We start from the raw sequence: 19,348 nt of genomic DNA on the forward strand, positions 1-19,348 counted from the left end.
CCGACCTTAGGGAGTCCTCAGATTCTGGAGCCCACCTGCCAGCTTTCCACAGCTAGGTAGGGCGCTCAGGAGGTGGGACCCACGGGAACCCCCCCTCCCGGAAGCGAAGAAGTCGAGGGGCCGAAGAATGTGCCGCCTGATTGGTCGATGGTGATGTCATATGTACCGTTGGAGTGGGCTGCAGGCCTGAGCCAGGAGTTTTGCTTTAGTTCCTAACTGGAGCCGCGCCCCTTGGAACGTGCTGGGATCCCGCCCTAAACCCCTCCTTGGTCTGGGGACACCCGCGCCCTTTATCCATGACGCTGCAGGGCGTTGCCGCTGCTGCCTTTGCAGGCCAGGGGGCAGAGAGCCTCCGGGATTATCTCTCCGGGCTACCTTGGAATCCACAGAGCCCTCCCCTAAGACAATGAGTCCGCCGTCGGGGGGCGGAGCCTCCCATTGTGCCAATAGTTCTCTCCCAACCCGGTGTCGTCTTCTGTGACGTCTATTCCGCCTTATCTGCCCATTGGCCATCCGGAACCGACTTGCTCCTGGAATTGCTCAGCTCTGGGAGAACTGTATTGAACCGTGGGAGGAGGATTGAGCTTCCGTTAGTCCCTTCAAGGGGTTAAGGGACGCGGTCGTGGAGGGCGAGGGGCGGGGATCCGAGGAAGCCGTGGCTGCAGTTATACAAGGCAACGCCGGGCTCCACGTGGCATCCCAGAGCTTTCGAGACCCGCGGCCTGGAGGAGGGTGTTTCCTCCAGTGGAGGGGCCCCCAGCGCAGGAGACTGCTGGGTTCCAGCAAGGCAGGGAAGAGTTTGTTCTCTATTCACGCCTGGGCGGGTCATCTCCAGTCCTTGCTCTGCAGAGACACTCCAAACAGATGGTCGCGACATGTTTCACGAGTTAAAACTCAGTGGTCGAACAGTTCAAGCTATCAACCTTAGGTCTGGCGTCCCAGGTCCCCATCCAGTCAACCTCCCCTGCGTTCCCGGGATTCCACATGGTACCCCTGCCAAGAGTCATGAGAACGCTCTCTGCACAACATTGGCACCAATTTTCATACCAAACTCCAGGACAGGGTCCGGAACTAGTGCTCAGGAAGGGGAACAAAAGACCTGCAAACAGAAGAAAGAATAAGAGATGGAGCTGAGACCGCGCCTAGAAGAAGGAAGGCGGGTGAGGGGGGTGTCCCAAAGCAAGGAGGGTGGATCCAGGGGCGGCGAACCTTCCAACCCTTATTCAGCACCGAGGGCAGCAGTTATGGTTTGCCCTTAATAAAGATGGCGACAACAGCTTCAGCAGTCAGATTTGCCATGCGCAACGGGCTGTACCACAGGATTTGGGGCTTCGGGGCTGAGGTGGAACGAACCATCGCTGAAGCCGGGAGCCATGTTGGAGCGGCGGGAGGCGGCAGCCGCGTCGGGGATGCTGTGGTGGGGGCGGCAAAAGCCGGGGCCGCACGCCAAAGGGGCTCTGGCTGCGGAGTAGATGGTGCCCAGAGGGCGAAGGCGGTGCGGAGCGACAGGCCGAGAGGCGGGGGACCGGGGCGGCGGCAGGGGCCCGGGAGGGGGCCCGAGCGGCGGGGCGGGCCCAAGGCCCGGACCGGGGCGAGGGGCGGTGGAGGCCGTGTGGGGAGGCGGGGGGTGATGGCGAGGCGGCCGCCTTGGTGGGGTCTCAGGGGGCCGACAACCCCACTACTCCTGCTCCTTCTCCTCCTCTCTTTGTTCCCTCTCAGCCGAGAGGAGCTGGGGGTCGACGGGGGCCAAGGCTGGGACCCAGGGGTAGCTGCCGCTACGGGGCCAGGGGCGCGGACCGGCGGCGGAGCCTTAGCTCTTTGTCCCGAGACGCCCGGGGTCCAAGAGGATGAAGAGCCTGGCCTGGGAGTCAGGGAGCCTGTCTTCTTGGGGCTCCGAGGGGGAAGGCAAAGCGCCCAGAGTGGTAGAGGGCTCCCTGAGCAGCCGGACGCGGGGTTGGGAGCGAAATATGGGGTCCAGGCTTTAGACAGACGCGGGCAAGGAACAGGACAGGGACCAGGGGCTCTATTATGCTGGCGCCCAGAGGTCTCCTCTTGCGGGCGGACAGGACCCTTGCGAAAAGATAGTCAGTCTCCAGAGGCTCTGCCCCCAGGGGTCCCGAGCCTGAGGAACAGCTCTCCCTTCCCTTTGGACCTTCTGGTTCGGCCCCGTGGTTACAAGCCAGTGTTCTCCCAGAGGAATCCTGGAAGAGGCACCCCCAAAAAAGTGGGAACCACGCGCTGCTGCGGGGAATTGTGGGCACCGAGGCGTAGGGGTCAGAGCGAGAGAACTGCGACATCTCGAGCGGCGAGGACAGCCCCCCAGCCGGACTGTCCCCCCAGGGCTATAGGATGTGGCCCTGGGCTGGATTCAGCACCGCTCATAGAGAGGACAGCTCCCGAGTCCGTTTCAGCACTGCGCGAGTCTCGGACAGCTCCCGAGCCGACGCCCGAGCGCATGCGCTCGCGTGGTCTCTTCCGCCGCCGCTTCCTCCCGCAGCGCCCCGGGCCGCGCCCTCCGGGGATCCGGGCTCAGTCGGGAACCTGGAGAATACCCACAGCGAGCAGGATCCGCCCCCGTCGCGCCGCGAACCGCCACCCGCAGTTTCCGCAGTACAACTATCAGGCGCTAGTGCCCGAGAACGAGGCGGCTGGCACCGCGGTGCTACGCGTAGTGGCGCAGGACCCGGACGCAGGCGAGGCCGGGCGCCTAGTTTACTCGCTGGCTGCGCTTATGAACAGCCGCTCTCTGGAGCTGTTCAGCATTGACCCACTAAGCGGCCTCATTCGCACAGAGGCTGCTCTGGACCGCGAGAGCATGGAGCGGCACTACCTGCGCGTGACGGCGCAGGACCACGGCTCGCCGCGCCTCTCGGCCACTACCATGGTGGCTGTTACAGTGACCGATCGCAACGACCACGCGCCAGTGTTTGAGCAGGCGCAATACCGGGAGACTCTTCGCGAGAACGTGGAGGAGGGCTACCCCATTCTTCAGTTGCGTGCCACAGACGGCGACGCGCCCCCCAACGCCAACTTGCGTTACCGCTTCGTGGGGCCGCCAGCTGCGCGCGCCGCTGCTGCCGCCGCCTTCGAGATTGATCCGCGGTCTGGCCTCATAAGCACCAGCGGTCGCGTAGACCGCGAACACATGGAAAGCTACGAGCTGGTGGTGGAGGCCAGCGACCAGGGCCAGGAACCTGGGCCGCGCTCTGCCACTGTGCGTGTGCACATAACTGTGCTGGACGAGAACGACAACGCGCCCCAATTCAGCGAGAAGCGCTACGTGGCGCAAGTGCGCGAGGACGTGCGCCCCCACACGGTGGTACTACGCGTCACAGCCACCGACCGGGACAAGGATGCCAATGGACTGGTGCACTACAACATCATCAGCGGCAACAGTCGTGGCCATTTTGCGATCGACAGCCTCACGGGCGAGATCCAGGTGGTGGCACCTCTGGACTTTGAGGCAGAGCGAGAGTATGCCTTGCGCATCCGGGCGCAGGATGCAGGCCGGCCACCACTGTCCAACAACACAGGCCTGGCCAGCATCCAGGTAGTGGACATCAATGACCATACTCCTATCTTTGTCAGCACACCTTTCCAGGTCTCTGTACTGGAAAACGCACCCCTGGGCCATTCGGTCATCCACATTCAGGCAGTGGATGCGGACCATGGGGAGAATGCCAGATTAGAGTACTCCCTAACTGGTGTGGCACCTGATATGCCCTTTGTGATAAACAGTGCCACTGGCTGGGTCTCTGTGAGTGGTCCCCTGGATCGTGAGTCTGTGGAGCATTATTTCTTTGGTGTGGAGGCGCGAGACCATGGCACACCTCCACTCTCAGCCTCAGCCAGTGTCACGGTGACTGTGCTAGATGTTAATGACAATCGGCCTGAGTTTACGATGAAGGAGTACCACCTACGGCTGAATGAAGATGCAGCTGTGGGCACTACTGTGGTCAGTGTGACCGCTGTAGATCGTGATGCCAACAGTGCCATCAGTTACCAGATCACAGGTGGCAACACCCGGAATCGGTTTGCTATCAGCACCCAGGGGGGTGTAGGTCTGGTGACACTGGCTCTGCCATTGGACTACAAGCAGGAACGCTACTTCAAGCTGGTGCTAACTGCTTCTGACCGTGCGCTTCATGATCACTGCTATGTGCACATCAATATCACAGATGCCAACACTCACCGGCCTGTATTTCAAAGTGCCCACTACTCAGTGAGCGTGAATGAGGATCGGCCAGTGGGTAGCACTGTGGTGGTTATCAGTGCCTCTGATGATGATGTGGGTGAGAATGCTCGCATCACCTATCTCCTGGAGGACAACCTGCCCCAGTTCCGCATTGATGCAGATTCAGGGGCCATTACACTACAGGCTCCACTGGACTATGAGGACCAGGTGACCTACACACTGGCTATTACAGCTCGGGACAATGGCATCCCACAGAAGGCAGACACCACTTATGTGGAGGTGATGGTCAATGATGTGAATGATAATGCTCCACAGTTTGTAGCCTCCCACTACACGGGATTGGTATCTGAGGATGCCCCACCTTTCACCAGTGTCCTGCAGATCTCAGCCACTGACCGAGATGCTCATGCCAATGGCAGGGTCCAGTACACTTTCCAGAATGGGGAAGACGGTGATGGAGATTTTACCATTGAGCCAACCTCTGGCATTGTCCGCACAGTGAGGCGGCTGGATCGGGAGGCAGTACCAGTGTATGAACTTACTGCCTATGCAGTGGACCGAGGTGTACCCCCACTGAGGACTCCGGTCAGCATCCAGGTGACGGTGCAGGATGTAAATGACAATGCCCCTGTCTTCCCAGCTGAGGAGTTTGAGGTGCGAGTGAAGGAGAATAGCATTGTGGGCTCAGTGGTGGCTCAGATCACTGCGGTAGACCCTGATGAAGGCCCCAATGCACATATAATGTACCAGATTGTGGAGGGGAACATCCCTGAGCTGTTCCAAATGGACATCTTCTCTGGAGAGTTGACGGCACTCATTGACCTGGACTATGAGGCCCGCCAGGAATATGTGATTGTGGTGCAGGCCACGTCTGCCCCTCTGGTCAGTCGAGCCACTGTGCATGTCCGCCTGGTTGACCAGAATGACAACAGCCCTGTGCTCAACAACTTCCAGATCCTCTTCAACAACTATGTATCCAACCGCTCAGACACCTTTCCTTCAGGCGTTATTGGGCGCATCCCAGCTTATGACCCTGATGTCTCTGACCACCTCTTCTACTCTTTTGAGCGGGGCAATGAGTTGCAGCTGCTGGTGGTCAACCAGACCAGTGGGGAGCTTCGACTCAGCCGCAAGCTAGACAACAACCGCCCACTGGTGGCCTCCATGTTGGTGACTGTCACAGGTGAGGGGTGGGGGGCAAGCAAGTGACCCAGTGACCCCAACCTTCAGGGCCTCAGGGGCTCCACAGGGCACCTGAAACCAAAGAAGGATTTCCAAGCCTTCCAAGAATCCCTTAAATGCTGGGTTCCTGCACCCCCACAGGATCTGCCATAGGCTTTACAGGTTAGGTTCATAGCCTGCTTAGGGTCTTGGACAGTCTCCACAGAACCTCAAAGATTCTAGGGCATATAGCAAATCCCATAAAGACCGTATGAACTGTCTACTACACTAGGGATAGTGCCCCCATCCCCAAAAGCCTGCAGGTCCTGGCTTAATGCTCTGGAGGCCACAGGAAAAGCCAGCATGGGCCAGTTAGCTCACACCTGTTCAGATGAAGCATTACTTTGGGTCCAGCTTGACCTTTACCCCATATGTACAGGGAAGGTGGGCCAATAGTTTAATGGTCATGAATAGCAGCTTACTCTGGCAGCTTCAGACAGAGAGTGGGCCCATACTGGCCTGACGGCTATCCAAGGGACTGACCGAGGACCTGCCCTTTGGGAAAATGTCCAGAGGCCCACGTGCCTCTTTTCTACCTCTACAGCCCCAGATTTTCACAAACACTCCCTCATAGGAGGGTGCAGGTGGGAGAGGCTCTTGCAATCGTGCCTGCTGCTGCAGAGGTTGGGAGAGAGGCTTCCACTGCTGTTCACTTCCCAATTCTGGAGCATGGACTCCTCACACTGCCAAAGAAGGCACAGACTTCATTTATCCCTAAGTTCACTCAACAACCAATCTTTATTGGCCATCCAGTGTGTACTAGGGTCTGGGGACAAGGTATATAAGCACCTCATTCTCATTTTGAGAGGTGACCACTGAGATCACAGGACCCAGGTCTGGGATGACGGGCAGCTTTCTGATCCAAGAATTCTGAGGGGGCAGGTGGGTGGTGGTCAGGGTTCAAGACCTTCCTGGAGAGAGAGAGTTTGCTGAGCCAGGATTCTGGGGGATGGGGTTGAGTGGTCACAGGGCCAGGGGCCCTTCTAGTGCCATGGAAAAGCAGTTTGCTGACCAGAGATAGGGGATGGGTAAGTATTAATCTAGAAGTCTGTTTGTTTCTTTGAGGGGATGTTGTGCTGGTTATGCAATGCTGGGGGGTAGGGGTGGGTGGTCAGTGGCCCTGGCTCCTTTTTATGTTCTGAGTGAGGGTGGCTGCTGGCCATAACCTGGGGGAAGGTGAGTTACTATTTAGGGACTCTCTTGTGTGCTGTTAGAGGAATGGCTTACTGACCCAAGGGCTGACTCAGGTTTCTCCTGGCGTTGGAGGGAGGGGAGAGGAAGCAGCAACTTGGTACCCTGATGCTGAGGGAGTTGGTGGTCACAAGCCCCAGACCCCCTTGTGTCTGGCAGGGTCAGCCTGCTGACTCACAGGTGCTGGGAGTCTAGGCATTCACTGGCCCCAGCTCTCTGAGTCCCGGGGAAGGGCAGCCGCTGACCCCAGACTGACCACTGCCTCTACCCCCACCCGCAGATGGGCTGCATAGCGTGACGGCGCAGTGTGTGCTACGCGTGGTCATCATCACGGAGGAGTTGCTGGCCAACAGCTTGACCGTGCGCCTTGAGAACATGTGGCAGGAGCGTTTCCTGTCACCGCTTCTGGGCCACTTTCTGGAAGGCGTGGCCGCGGTGCTTGCCACACCCGCCGAGGACGTCTTCATCTTCAACATCCAGAATGACACGGACGTGGGGGGCACCGTGCTCAATGTGAGCTTCTCGGCGCTGGCGCCGCGCGGGGCCGGGGCAGGCGCTGCGGGTCCCTGGTTCAGCTCCGAGGAACTGCAAGAGCAGTTGTACGTGCGCCGCTCTGCCCTTGCCGCGCGCTCGCTCCTAGACGTGTTGCCCTTCGACGACAACGTGTGCTTACGCGAGCCCTGTGAGAACTACATGAAGTGCGTGTCCGTGCTGCGCTTCGACTCGTCTGCTCCCTTCCTGGCCTCGGCCTCCACGCTCTTCAGACCCATCCAGCCCATCGCAGGCCTGCGCTGCCGCTGCCCGCCCGGCTTCACGGGAGACTTCTGCGAGACGGAGCTCGACCTCTGCTACTCCAACCCGTGCCGGAACGGCGGCGCCTGCGCGCGGCGGGAGGGTGGCTATACCTGCGTGTGCCGCCCGCGCTTCACAGGTGCTCTTCACGGGCAGAGCGTGAGGGCGGAACTACAGTGAAAGCGAGGATGGGGAATCTGTCTTGAGTCTACCGGGGTTGGGTGCGGCGCCGCGGAGCGCGAAGCCGTAGAACCCGGCCCTGGGAGAACCTAAAGCCCTGAAGAAATAGAGGTCTTAGGCGGGCTGAGACTGCGGCGGGGGCGTGGCCTGGGGCGTGGGGGCGTGACCGGAGCTGCTGGGAACGTGGGGCGGGGCCAGACCGATAGGAGGCGTGTCCGCCCCCAGGGAGCTCGCCCTTTCTGTGGGCTGGGAGGCTTTGGAGGGGCGGGGCCCCCTGGAGCCGCGGGTGACCTCCTCCAACCTTGGTTTGACTCCTAGGAGAAGACTGCGAGCTGGACACGGAGGCCGGACGCTGCGTCCCCGGCGTCTGCCGCAACGGAGGCACGTGTGCCGACGGGCCCGACGGCGGCTTCCGCTGCCAGTGCCCGGCGGGCGGCGCCTTCGAGGGCCCGCGCTGCGAGGTGGCGGCGCGCTCCTTCCCTCCCAGTTCGTTCGTCATGTTCCGCGGTCTGCGGCAGCGCTTCCACCTCACGCTGTCCCTCTCGTAGGTGCCCGCCCGGTATCTCTGCGCGCCTCCACGCCGTCCCCACTCCCTCTGTGACCCTGAGTCAGATTCCCGGCTGCCCCATCCTGACGTCCCACAGGACATCGCCCCTCCCCGGGTGTCCTGCCTGGGTGTCTCGGAGCATCACTGTCCCTGACATCACTGCATTGTCCCTGACGTCACCGCACCCGCTCTCCTCCTTTCCTGCTTCACCCTAGCCTGGCTGGCGCCCCGTGAAACTTCTTGTCGCAGGGATGGTGGGTGTGAGGAGGTGTCCCGCTCGTGACTTGCCCCGTCCACCCCATCCAGGTTCGCAACAGTGCAGCCCAGTGGACTACTCTTCTACAACGGGCGCCTGAACGAGAAGCACGACTTCCTGGCCCTGGAGCTTGTGGCCGGGCAAGTGCGGCTTACATATTCCACGGGTGGGTGCTCCCGTGGATGTATATGTGGGGGGTGGGTACATGAGTAGGTGAGATGGCTGGGGGGTATAAGCCTCGAGTCCCCTCAGGTTTGCCTCACTGTACACCTAAACATGTACCTCCATGTCAAACAGACATCAGTGAGGATCTTACCCCCTTAGCCATTCCCTGGGAGAAAGTCCATCTCTCCAAGTGGTGTGTGCTTCTCCTATCTTCCAAGGTACTCTGGTCCAGCCAGTATGGTCACCAGTGGATGGGACTGATCTGATGTATCCCTGACCATCCTGGGAGTAACTGTACCTGAGTAGGGATGGGGAGGGAAAGGTAACTAGGCAGCTCCAGACAACCTTCCACATGTATCCCCTGCACAGGTGAGTCCAATACAGTGGTCAGCCCTACAGTTCCAGGGGGCCTGAGTGACGGGCAGTGGCACACAGTGCATCTGAGATACTACAACAAGGTGGGCACCACCCTTGGCATGGCAGTATGAGGGGAGCTGGGATGCCAGGTTCTGCCCCTTAGGGGTCAATCCTGGAGGTCCTGTTGAGTGGTGTGCCTGGGTTTCTAGCCCCGGACAGATGCCCTGGGGGGTGCTCAGGGCCCCTCCAAGGATAAAGTGGCTGTGCTGAGCGTGGATGACTGCGACGTGGCTGTGGCTCTGCAGTTTGGTGCTGAGATTGGCAACTACTCATGTGCAGCTGCTGGCATGCAAACAAGCTCCAAGAAGTGAGACCCCAGCCCCTGATTCCCATGCCTTCTGCCTGCCAAAGCCCACTCCAACCCTGACCCCATGCCCGTCTCCAACCTGCCACCCCATCCTTCCCCAAATCACAAATCCTCTCTCCACTATGACACAAATCCTCTCCCCTACCTCACCGTAGCCCCATCTCTTTATTCTACCCCTGCCTCCCTGCTCCCATACACAGTCCCCAAGCACCCAGTCCTCCAGTATCCACTGCCCCCTTCCTAATGCCCCACATCCCCTTAGATTCTTCGCCAACCACCCAAATGCCTCACTGTTTCATCCTAGCCTTCAGCCCCTCCCCTTCACCTTTCCCTAGACCATCTGCCCATCATGAACTCTCCTTTGCACCCCCACAACTAAAGTTAGGCCCCAGCTTCTTCCCTAGCCTTACCCTCCCCCCTAAATCACCTTTACCCTCTGAGTCCTACTCCCACCCCACCCCCACTTCTGTGGCCCTCAGGAGCAACCCTACCTTGGCCTCTGTCCCAACAATGATGAGGACCCCTGATCCTCAGGTCCCTGGACCTGACGGGCCCTCTGCTCCTGGGGGGTGTCCCCAACCTCCCCGAGAACTTCCCCGTGTCGCACAAGGAATTCATTGGATGCATGCGGGATCTGTACATTGATGGCCGCCGAATGGACATGGCAGCCTTCGTTGCAAACAATGGCACCATGGCAGGTAGGCCATGTCCCCACATTAGGGAGGGGGAAGAGGGCTATGTGGAGTGATTCTAAATCTGACCTCATCCTTGTTTCCTTTGCTGGCAAGCATTGTGCCATAGCTTAACCCTTAGGGCCTGTCTCCTTCCAATTCCATCTTGAGAGAATCTGGGGCTAAAATCATGGCCACTTTTGGCCCCTCTGGACCCCTGTGTCCTGATAATACTTGTGCCCCCTGCCCCCCACGTTCTCACATCTGCCATGTGCCTTCCTCTCCCAGGCTGCCAGGCCAAGCTGCACTTTTGCGACTCGGGTCCCTGTAAGAACAGCGGCTTCTGCTCAGAACGCTGGGGTGGCTTCAGCTGCGACTGCCCTGTGGGCTTCGGTGGCAAAGACTGTAGGCTCAGTGAGTGGGCATCATGGGGCAAGAGGGGCCTGCAGGGTAAGGTCTTTTCCTCAGGTGGGACCTGTGATCCTCTTCCTTTTATCCCCCCAGCCATGGCCCATCCCCATCATTTCCGTGGCAATGGGACGCTGAGCTGGGACTTTGGAAATGACATGACTGTGTCTGTGCCGTGGTACCTGGGGCTGGCATTTCGGACACGGGCGACTCAGGGGGTCCTGATGCAAGTGCAGGCTGGGCCACACAGCACACTCCTCTGTCAGGTGTGTCTGTCCTCCTGGCCCCTCCCTAGACCCTCAACTCTCAACCTCTAATGCCACCAGCAACATTCCTGGTCTGTTACAACCTAGTCCTGCCAGGTGTACTGACCATACTTGACCCTACTCTGGACCCTGGCCCTTGATCCTCTTCCCCACCATAATGTCCTCTGCAGGTGCAGGGCCCCAGCATATCTTTTTTGTGCTAGCTGCACCAATCCATAATCCCTGATCTTGACCTCTGAGTCCCCTAACTTCATTCTCAGGGACATGGTGTCCCTATGGCACAATGCCCTGTGTGCCAGATATAGCCTTAGCCCTGCAGTTCTGATGTCTGAACCCCCTGATCTCACCTCTTGACTCTCCAAGCCCCAGCCCAACTTGGGGCCCTGACCCAGGGCTGTGCTTCTCTATCTGCAGCTGGATCGGGGGTTGCTGTCGGTGACAGTGACCAGGGGCTCGGGCCGTGCTGTCCACCTCCTTCTGGACCAGGTGACTGTCAGTGATGGCCGGTGGCACGATCTGCGGTTGGAATTGCAGGAGGAGCCAGGTGGCCGCCGGGGCCACCATGTCCTCATGGTCTCACTGGACTATAGCCTCTTCCAGGTCTGATCTCTGACTCTTGGGTAGTCCGTTAGTCTCCCAACCAGACCCACCTCATTTGACCCCTCTCTAGTCCAGATCCCCTCAACTGTCTCCACTGTACATCACTCTCCCTGCAGTCCCTTCCTCATGCCCTTGCTTTGAGCCCACCCTGCCAGCCAGGCCTGCTCAGATTAGAGAGGCTATCCAGATTTCTGGCCTGGTCTTGGGGTACCTCTGCAGCCAGTACATTCCCTAACTCTTGGGAACCCCTTCTGGCCTCTGCCCTGATCTCCCTGTCTCAAAGCTCTGAAATTTCAGGGTCTATTCTGGGTCCAGGAAAGAGAGGCCTGTCTGAACCCAGCTCTTTACTGAAACCTTGCTATTATCCATCCCTCACACTCCAGCAGGTCCTCTGCACTCAGGGGCAGCGCATGCCCAGACCATTCTCCTGGTCCAGAGGGACAGAGGATGGTCATGCAGGGCTAGGACGAGGCCAAGACTGACTCTAGGGTAGGGCAGGGATCCATCAGGTGCCCCCACACCCCCAGTGCTGACTGTACCCCTCCCCCAGGACACCATGGCAGTGGGGAGTGAACTGCAGGGCCTGAAGGTAAAGCGACTCCATGTGGGAGGCCTGCCCCCCAGCAGTGAAGAGGAGGTTCCTCAGGGTCTGGTTGGCTGTATCCAGGTGGGGGTCAGCACGGGAACATGATTTGGGCCATTAGGGTGCGTGGTCAGTGGTCAGGAGCACCTTGGGACTTGAAAAGCTGCATTCACATAGGGGTTGGCATGGGGAGGGGATGTGACCCAGAGCCATCAGAGATAGGCCTTTCTGTGCTGTTGGTGGTGAGGGTCTAGCTTACATTATCAAGGGTCATTAGAGGTCTGTGTCAGGGACAGCACGATTAGGGGTCCCATGGGGGGCTGAGTTGGGGATATTGGGGTCAGGGTCTGGGCTTTTTGGGGGGTTTGAGGGAGACTGCATGTCAGGTGGCTGGCTCTGTAGGGGCTGAGATGCTTTGACATGGGGCTCACACCTTGCTGGCTGTGTCCATAGGGGGTATGGCTCGGCCCCACGCCCTCGGGATCCCCAGCCCTGCTTCCTCCTAGCCACCGAGTGAATGTGGAACCTGGTTGTATAGTGACCAACGCCTGTGCATCTGGACCCTGCCCACCCCACGCTGACTGCCGAGACCTCTGGCAGACCTTTTCTTGTACCTGCTGGCCAGGTGTGAATTGGGGGTAGGGCAGGGTGGATTTGGGTAGGAACTGGGGGCTCATGGTAAAGACTGGGATCACTGGAAGGACAGGTACCTGCTTACTCCCATGCTCTGTGGCCAGTGTCCTGAGCTCGCTGACCCAACCTGCAGGTTACTATGGCCCAGGGTGTGTGGACGCCTGCCTCTTGAATCCCTGTCAGAACCAGGGGTCATGCCGCCACCTTCCAGGAGCTCCCCATGGCTATACCTGTGATTGTGCAGGTGGCTATTTCGGGCACCACTGTGAGCACAGGTGAGGGGCTGGAGACTGAGATGATGGAAAGACCTGGGGTGGGGGGAGGGAGTTATCACTGAGATATCTTGGAGGCATCTCACATCTCACCTGGCTGTCTACCTCCAGGATGGACCAGCAGTGCCCACGGGGCTGGTGGGGGAGCCCAACCTGTGGCCCTTGCAACTGTGACGTTCACAAGGGCTTTGACCCCAACTGTAACAAGACAAATGGGCAGTGTCACTGCAAGGTATGCCTGGCCCCTGACCCCTGACCTTTTAACTTTTCTCTAGCCATGATTTGTGATTCTTATCGAGCTTGCTGATCTCTGCCACCTGATTTAGGCCCTAGCCTCTTACCCCTGTCCTGTCATCTAACTGCCACCTCTAGTCCTTGATGTCTGATTCCTCCCTTACATTTCATTTGAAGCCCAATCTTCCTTCTGGCCTGTGAGTACTGTTCTCTTGACCCTTTGCCCTTGATTCCACTCATTCCTCAAGCCCTGACCTGAGACCCCTACCTTAAGCCCCGATCTCTGACCTCAGTCCCCTGATCCATTCTCGAATAGGAGTTCCACTACCGACCACGGGGCAGCGACTCATGCCTCCCATGTGACTGCTACCCTGTGGGCTCCACCTCGCGTTCATGTGCACCCCACAGCGGGCAGTGCCCCTGTCGCCCAGGAGCCCTTGGCCGCCAGTGCAACAGCTGTGACAGTCCTTTTGCGGAGGTGACAGCCAGTGGCTGCCGAGGTGAGCAGGCTCCACGCAGTTCCACATATAGAGGGCTGGCTCTGGCATGCTGCCACCAAGCTTTCTGGCGTGTTTGACTCCTTGGGTAGGGCTCTGGGAAGTGTTTCCTGAAGGAGACCACTGATACCTAGACACCCCCCACATTTGTCCCAGATACTTTGATGATTTGTTACAGAACCTGACAGGCCAGCTCCTGTAAGGCCAGAGAGGGAGTGCTGGGTAGTGGGTCTGATGTGGGTGGTAAAGGAGTAGTGGGTGTGGCTATCATTTTCCCCAGTCCCTGGCTGCCTGGTTCAGTGCTTCCTCTCTCTTTAGTGCTCTATGATGCCTGCCCCAAGTCCCTGAGATCTGGCGTGTGGTGGCCCCAGACCAAGTTTGGCATGATGGCCTCAGTGCCCTGTCCTCGAGGGGCCCTGGGTGAGTACCTGGGGAGCAGGGGCATCATTGAGGGTGGGAGTAGGTCTGTCCTTCGACTGCTGGAGCCACTTCTTTTCCTGAGTTGGGTGGCATTGCTCCTGCAAAGAAGTGGGAGTGGGGTAGGGGTCCATGTGGGCTCCTCAATACCTCCTAGGGGGTCTGGGTCCCTCCCCACCCCCTCATTGAGCCTCCATCTGTTTCTCTTGGCTTCTGGGCAGGATTGCGGGGTGCAGGTAAGGGGTACGTGTTTGCTCAGGTGTGCTGCGCCCCCCCACCCCACTGCCAGAGCTTTTGCAGACCCCTCCCACTGCCTGAAATCCCTGTGGACCCATCCCCGCTGCCTGAGGTCTCTAAAAGCTACTCTCAGCTGCTTGAAGTCCCTGGAGGCCCCTTCCCACTGTCTGAGGATGCTGGAGGCCCTTTTCTGATGCTTGAGGTCCTCAGAGGCCCCTCCCCACTGCCTGAGGACCCTGCAGACCCCTCCCCACTTCCTAAGATCCTTGCAGACCCCCTCCTCAGTTCCTGAGGTCTCTTCAGGCCTTTTCCTATGTCAAAAGTCACGAAAAATGCCCTCCTCTCTGTTTGAGGACCCTATAGACTCCTCCCTGCTGCCTGAGGGCCCCTCCCCACTGCCTGAGGTCCTTGCAGAACCCTCCCTGCTGCTTGAGGTCTCCACAGTGGCTGGACAGAGATCATCTCTGTATGCATGCTCATGTGTGTGTCTTTCTGTGCCTGTGCACGTGTCTGTGTGTCTGTCTTGGGGGGGTTCTGTGTTCAAGTTAGGGTCCCTCTTGCTGGTGGCTACGAGCTCTCTTAAGACCCAGGTCAATTCGGGGCGCCTGGGTGGCGCAGTCAGTTAAGCGTCCGACTTCAGCCAGGTCACGATCTCGCGGTCCGTGAGTTCGAGCCCCGTGTCAGGCTCTGGGCTGATGGCTCGGAGCCTGGAGCCTGTTTCCGATTCTGTGTCTCCCTCTCTCTCTGCCCCTCCCCCGTTCATGCTCTGTCTCTCTCTGTCCCAAAAATAAATTAAAAAAAAAAAAAAACGTTGAAAAAAAAAAGACCCAGGTCAATTCTCATTCAACCCCCATCCCCATCTCACAGACAAGGGCGAGAGGGCAGCAGAGTCCACCACTGGGACAGTTGAAGCTGGTGTGAGAACTTTCACCCCACCCTCACTTTGGTCACACAGTACTCCTGGAAACCTTGGTCTGTGTGTGCATACATGGAGAGAGCATGTGTGTCTGTGTGTTTGTCCTGATCCACACGTCCGTGTATGTGCAGATGTGGGCACTGGTCTATGTGTTTGCTTGCCCTGGCCACATGTCTGTGAATCTGCTCTGGCCCGTGTGTGTGTGTGTGTGTGTGTGTTTATGTGTGTAAGAGAGAGAGAGAGAGAGAGCGCGCACCTTTCTGCTCTGCTTTATGTAATCAGTGGTTCTGAATGGCCCACAGGCCCCCTGAGACTGATAGGCAGCTGGGACCTGCTTGGGCTGGGAGCTTGTCCAGCCACAGATGCCTACTATTCTGGTCTCTGCTTCAGAGCTCCCCCTGGGTTGGGGGAGGGTGCTGTGCTCATCAGATCAGTGAAGGTGTTCCGGCCCCAGTCCTGACCATGGTTCACCTGTCCCTAGGTGCTGCTGTGAGGCTGTGTGATGAGGACCAGGGTTGGCTGGAGCCTGACCTCTTCAACTGTACCTCCCCTGCCTTTCGAGAACTCAACCTGCTGGTGAGACTGCCCAGACCTGACCCTGCACTCAAGACCTGCGCTGGCCCTGGCCCTGGCCTCAGCTTCCCTAGGCCTGGGCTGGGGCCCAGACATCATACCCCAGCCTTTGACCTCCTGGGCTTTTCCTGGTTGCCCTTTAATCTGGCCAAACCCTTCTTCCTGTGAAGCTTTTGAGAAAGGCCTAAGGGACCACAGAGCGACCATCCCCATCTTTGTCCTGGCAGCTGGACGGCCTAGAGCTGAATAAGACAGCACTGGATACTGTGGAGGCCAAGAAGCTAGCCCAAAGGCTGCGGGAGGTGACCGGCCACACCGACCACTACTTTAGTCAAGATGTCCGAGTCACTGCCCGACTGCTGGCCCACCTGCTGGCCTTTGAGAGTCACCAGCAGGGCTTTGGGCTGACAGCCACACAGGATGCCCACTTCAATGAGGTGGGGCTATCTCCTGTGCTCCCCATCTCCTGGACCCCTGCTCAGGCCCCTCCTGACCCTGGGGAAGTAAAGGCCCTGGGCTCTCCCTCTTCCCTTGTCCTCTCCCAACCCACCCCCTTGCCGGCTGGGGTGTGTCTGAGCACCCAGCCATAACCCTCAGACCTGCCTTGTCTCCCCTCACATGTCCTCACCTGGCTGAGCCCACTTTCATCTCCCTGATTCTAGAATCTGCTGTGGGCCGGCTCTGCACTGCTTGCCCCAGAGACCGGGGACCTGTGGGCAGCGCTGGGGCAGCGGGGCCCTGGGGGCTCCCCAGGCAGCGCAGGGCTGGTGCAGCATCTGGAGGAGTATGCAGCCACGCTTGCAAGGAATATGGAGCTCACATATCTGAATCCCGTGGGGCTGGTGACGCCCAACATCAGTATGTGGCGAGTGGCATGGGGGGGAGGCAGGAAGGGGGCTGTGAAAGGGCAAGGACCTGGAAATCTGAGGGGCTGGGGGCTATTGATGTCAACATTAGTAGCGGGAGGCTGTGCCACCTCCCTCAGTGCTTTGCAGGGACGGGCTCTGTGCTGGTAGCAATGAAGTGAGGGATTGTGGGACTTGGGTATAAGATGCAGATAGGAGGGTGTGGGGCCTTCTGCATGGGGAGGAGATCCTTGTTGGGTCTCATCCCTCTTCCTCCTGGGCAGTGCTCAGCATCGACCGCATGGAGCACCCCAGTCCCACCCGGGGAACCCGTCGCTACCCTCGTTACCACAGCAACCTTTTCCGGGGCCAGGATGCCTGGGATCCTCACACACACGTGCTGCTGCCTCCCCAGTCCCCACGGCCATCCCCACCTGAAGGTGAGATCCCTTGGGTGACCCCTGGCCCGGGTCCTGTTTTCCTATCCCACCTCTTTCACCAGATAGCATATTGCCCTCCTGCCAGTTCTCCCCTTGTCAGACCCACGCCATGTCAGACCCCTGTGTGAGACCCTCCCATGTCAGCCCCCCACACTGCTCTCGCCTCGACGGACTCTCTCCCTCACCACAGATGATCTCTCCCACACCTTGATATTCAGGATCCAGCCCTGGAGAGCCCAGATCCCCTTCATGGGTTCCTGCTTTCTCCATCTCCCAGACCTGGACCTTCAGGGAAGAGATTCCCATGCTTGATGCTGCGATGGGTTGGTTCAGAGCTGGGTTTGTGGGTGCTTGGGGTCAGAGGTCACTGACAGTGGTTCCTCCCCCTCCCCTGGCAGTTCTGTCCACAAGCAGCAGCAGCACGGAAAACTACACCTCCTCAAGTGTGGGCCCCCCTCTGGCCCCCCCGGAGCCCGAGCCTGAGCCTGGGATCTCCATTGTCATCCTCCTTGTTTACCGCACCTTGGGGGGGCTGCTCCCTGCCCAGTTCCAGGCCGAGCGCCGGGGCGCCAGGTACCACGGGGGGCATTACTTCCAGGCCTCTCACCCCTGAGTTGCCTGTAAGCTTCTACCCAGTCTAGCACCCATTTTTTCATGGGCAAATGAGCAGGTTCACAGTCATCCTGAGACAGCTCCCATGTGCAGCTCCAGGGAGCCTTGTCCGTGCTGGCTTCTAGGTGAATCATGTTCTGTGGGGTTGTGCAGGGTTGCAGACAGGCACAGAGCCACAGGTGGGGACAGTCTCATAAAGGAGAGGTACATGTGCCGGGTACAGACAGGCAGACTGGCTAACAGAGGCAGGCAAAGACAGGCTGACCAATTGATGGAGGTCAGATCGGGGTGGCAGGGACGGCAGTTTGAGGTAGACAGTCTGAAGCTGCTCAGGCCATAGACCCCAGTGTCCCTCGGCTGCGGAGAACCTGCCATTTCTGCAGAACCATGACAGCCTAGCTATGCCATTGGACTCAGGGTCTTGAATCAGCCCAGTGGGAGGCTGAGGGGGTTCCCCAAAATAGCATCCACTCTGGGGCATCCCGACTCTCAGTCAGCCATGCCGGTGGCATGAAGACCAAGATGTAGGCAGTCAGAGCTTGGGGAGGTCAGCAGGGTCTGAGCCCAGGTGGGGTGTCTCCTCAGGCTCCCCCAGAACCCTGTTATGAACTCCCCGGTGGTCAGCGTGGCTGTGTTCCATGGACGCAACTTCCTAAGGGGTGTCCTAGAGTCCCCGATCAGCTTGGAGTTCCGCCTGCTACAGACAGCGAATCGGAGCAAGGCGATCTGCGTGCAGTGGGACCCGCCTGGCCCGTGAGAACCTCCGCTCCGGAAACCCTTGGTCCCCTGTTGGCCCCTGGGGAGCCCAGCCTGCCCCTGGGGCCCCTACCAATGTCCCTAGGCACCCAGGCCAATGAGGAATGTGACTCCTCAGCTTCAGGCCCCCTGCCCCTCCCCACTGTCTGTCACAACCCCTCGCCAGGCCACGGGGCACTTTCCCGAGGGGATGATAGGTCTAACTGCCCTGTGGCTGCAGGGCGGACCAGCATGGCATGTGGACGGCACGGGACTGTGAGCTGGTACACAGGAATGGGTCTCATGCTCGATGTCGCTGCAGCCGGACAGGCACCTTTGGAGTTCTCATGGATGCTTCGCCCCGTGAGGTGGGACTGTGTTCAGAGTCCTGAGGACGTGGGCAGGCCAAAGGGCAGGGGTGACCAACACCCCCAGTGACCATCCTTGTCTCCACAGCGGCTGGAGGGTGACCTGGAGCTGCTGGCGGTGTTCACACATGTGGTCATGGCAGTGTCTGTGGCCGCGCTGCTTCTGACCGCAGCGGTCCTGCTGAGCCTGCGCAGCCTCAAGTCCAACATGCGTGCGATCCATGCCAACGTGGCGGCTGCCTTGGGCGTGGCAGAGCTCCTCTTCCTGCTGGGGATCCACAGGACCCACAACCAGGTGCAGGGTCGGGGCCAGGGGACCTGTGTCTCGATGGCCTTACCTGGCTCAGGAAGTCCTGGAGCCAAAGCTCAGGGTCAGGGGTCAGGGATGCTCAGGTTGGGGCCCGGGTTTGGGGCACAATGCTGGGTCAAGGTGCTGTGGTTTAGGGGTCAGAAGCGGGGTGAGGCAGGAGTGGTGCTGACGCCCCCCAACCCTGCCTTCAGCTGGTGTGCACTGCGGTCGCCATCCTCCTGCACTACTTCTTCCTCAGCACCTTCGCGTGGCTCCTCGTGCAGGGGCTGCACCTCTACCGCATGCAGGTTGAGCCCCGCAACGTGGACCGTGGCGCCATGCGCTTCTACCACGCCCTGGGCTGGGGCGTCCCTGCCGTGCTGCTGGGTGAGGGCTCTGCTCCCTGGCCCATCCGGGCCTGCGACCCCTGGCTTGTACCTATCACGTGGCCTGACTCCTGCCCCCGCCCCCAGTCCCGATC

General features: G+C 59.3%; 1 protein-coding gene across 5 annotated transcripts in view; it reads left to right on the plus strand.

Moving 5' to 3' along the window:
* Nucleotides 1-247: 247 nt before the first annotated feature.
* The window catches only part of LOC131510200 (cadherin EGF LAG seven-pass G-type receptor 3), a 38,410-nt gene continuing 19,309 nt past the window's right edge, over nucleotides 248-19,348 (plus strand). For 2 of the 5 annotated variants that reach the window (XM_058727026.1, XM_058727027.1), the window contains exons 1-26: nucleotides 248-5,378; nucleotides 6,888-7,538; nucleotides 7,898-8,123; nucleotides 8,433-8,548; nucleotides 8,917-9,005; nucleotides 9,114-9,271; nucleotides 9,806-9,969; nucleotides 10,231-10,356; nucleotides 10,447-10,616; nucleotides 11,031-11,216; nucleotides 11,767-11,883; nucleotides 12,253-12,424; nucleotides 12,566-12,707; nucleotides 12,816-12,936; nucleotides 13,255-13,438; nucleotides 13,754-13,855; nucleotides 14,074-14,088; nucleotides 15,487-15,581; nucleotides 15,806-16,015; nucleotides 16,241-16,436; nucleotides 16,708-16,863; nucleotides 17,262-17,436; nucleotides 18,061-18,228; nucleotides 18,452-18,578; nucleotides 18,667-18,873; nucleotides 19,080-19,254. In XM_058727026.1, the coding sequence (XP_058583009.1) occupies nucleotides 1,265-5,378; nucleotides 6,888-7,538; nucleotides 7,898-8,123; nucleotides 8,433-8,548; nucleotides 8,917-9,005; nucleotides 9,114-9,271; nucleotides 9,806-9,969; nucleotides 10,231-10,356; nucleotides 10,447-10,616; nucleotides 11,031-11,216; nucleotides 11,767-11,883; nucleotides 12,253-12,424; nucleotides 12,566-12,707; nucleotides 12,816-12,936; nucleotides 13,255-13,438; nucleotides 13,754-13,855; nucleotides 14,074-14,088; nucleotides 15,487-15,581; nucleotides 15,806-16,015; nucleotides 16,241-16,436; nucleotides 16,708-16,863; nucleotides 17,262-17,436; nucleotides 18,061-18,228; nucleotides 18,452-18,578; nucleotides 18,667-18,873; nucleotides 19,080-19,254 (8,362 nt within the window). In that variant the 5' untranslated portion in view covers nucleotides 248-1,264. The remainder of the gene's footprint in view (nucleotides 5,379-6,887; nucleotides 7,539-7,897; nucleotides 8,124-8,432; nucleotides 8,549-8,916; nucleotides 9,006-9,113; nucleotides 9,272-9,805; nucleotides 9,970-10,230; nucleotides 10,357-10,446; nucleotides 10,617-11,030; nucleotides 11,217-11,766; nucleotides 11,884-12,252; nucleotides 12,425-12,565; nucleotides 12,708-12,815; nucleotides 12,937-13,254; nucleotides 13,439-13,753; nucleotides 13,856-14,073; nucleotides 14,089-15,486; nucleotides 15,582-15,805; nucleotides 16,016-16,240; nucleotides 16,437-16,707; nucleotides 16,864-17,261; nucleotides 17,437-18,060; nucleotides 18,229-18,451; nucleotides 18,579-18,666; nucleotides 18,874-19,079; nucleotides 19,255-19,348) is intronic. The other 3 variants (XM_058727028.1, XM_058727029.1, XM_058727036.1) reach the window with 2 other exon arrangements.

This window comes from Neofelis nebulosa, chromosome 4 (assembly GCF_028018385.1).
Source record: "Neofelis nebulosa isolate mNeoNeb1 chromosome 4, mNeoNeb1.pri, whole genome shotgun sequence".
Classification (NCBI taxonomy): Eukaryota; Metazoa; Chordata; class Mammalia; order Carnivora; family Felidae; genus Neofelis; species Neofelis nebulosa.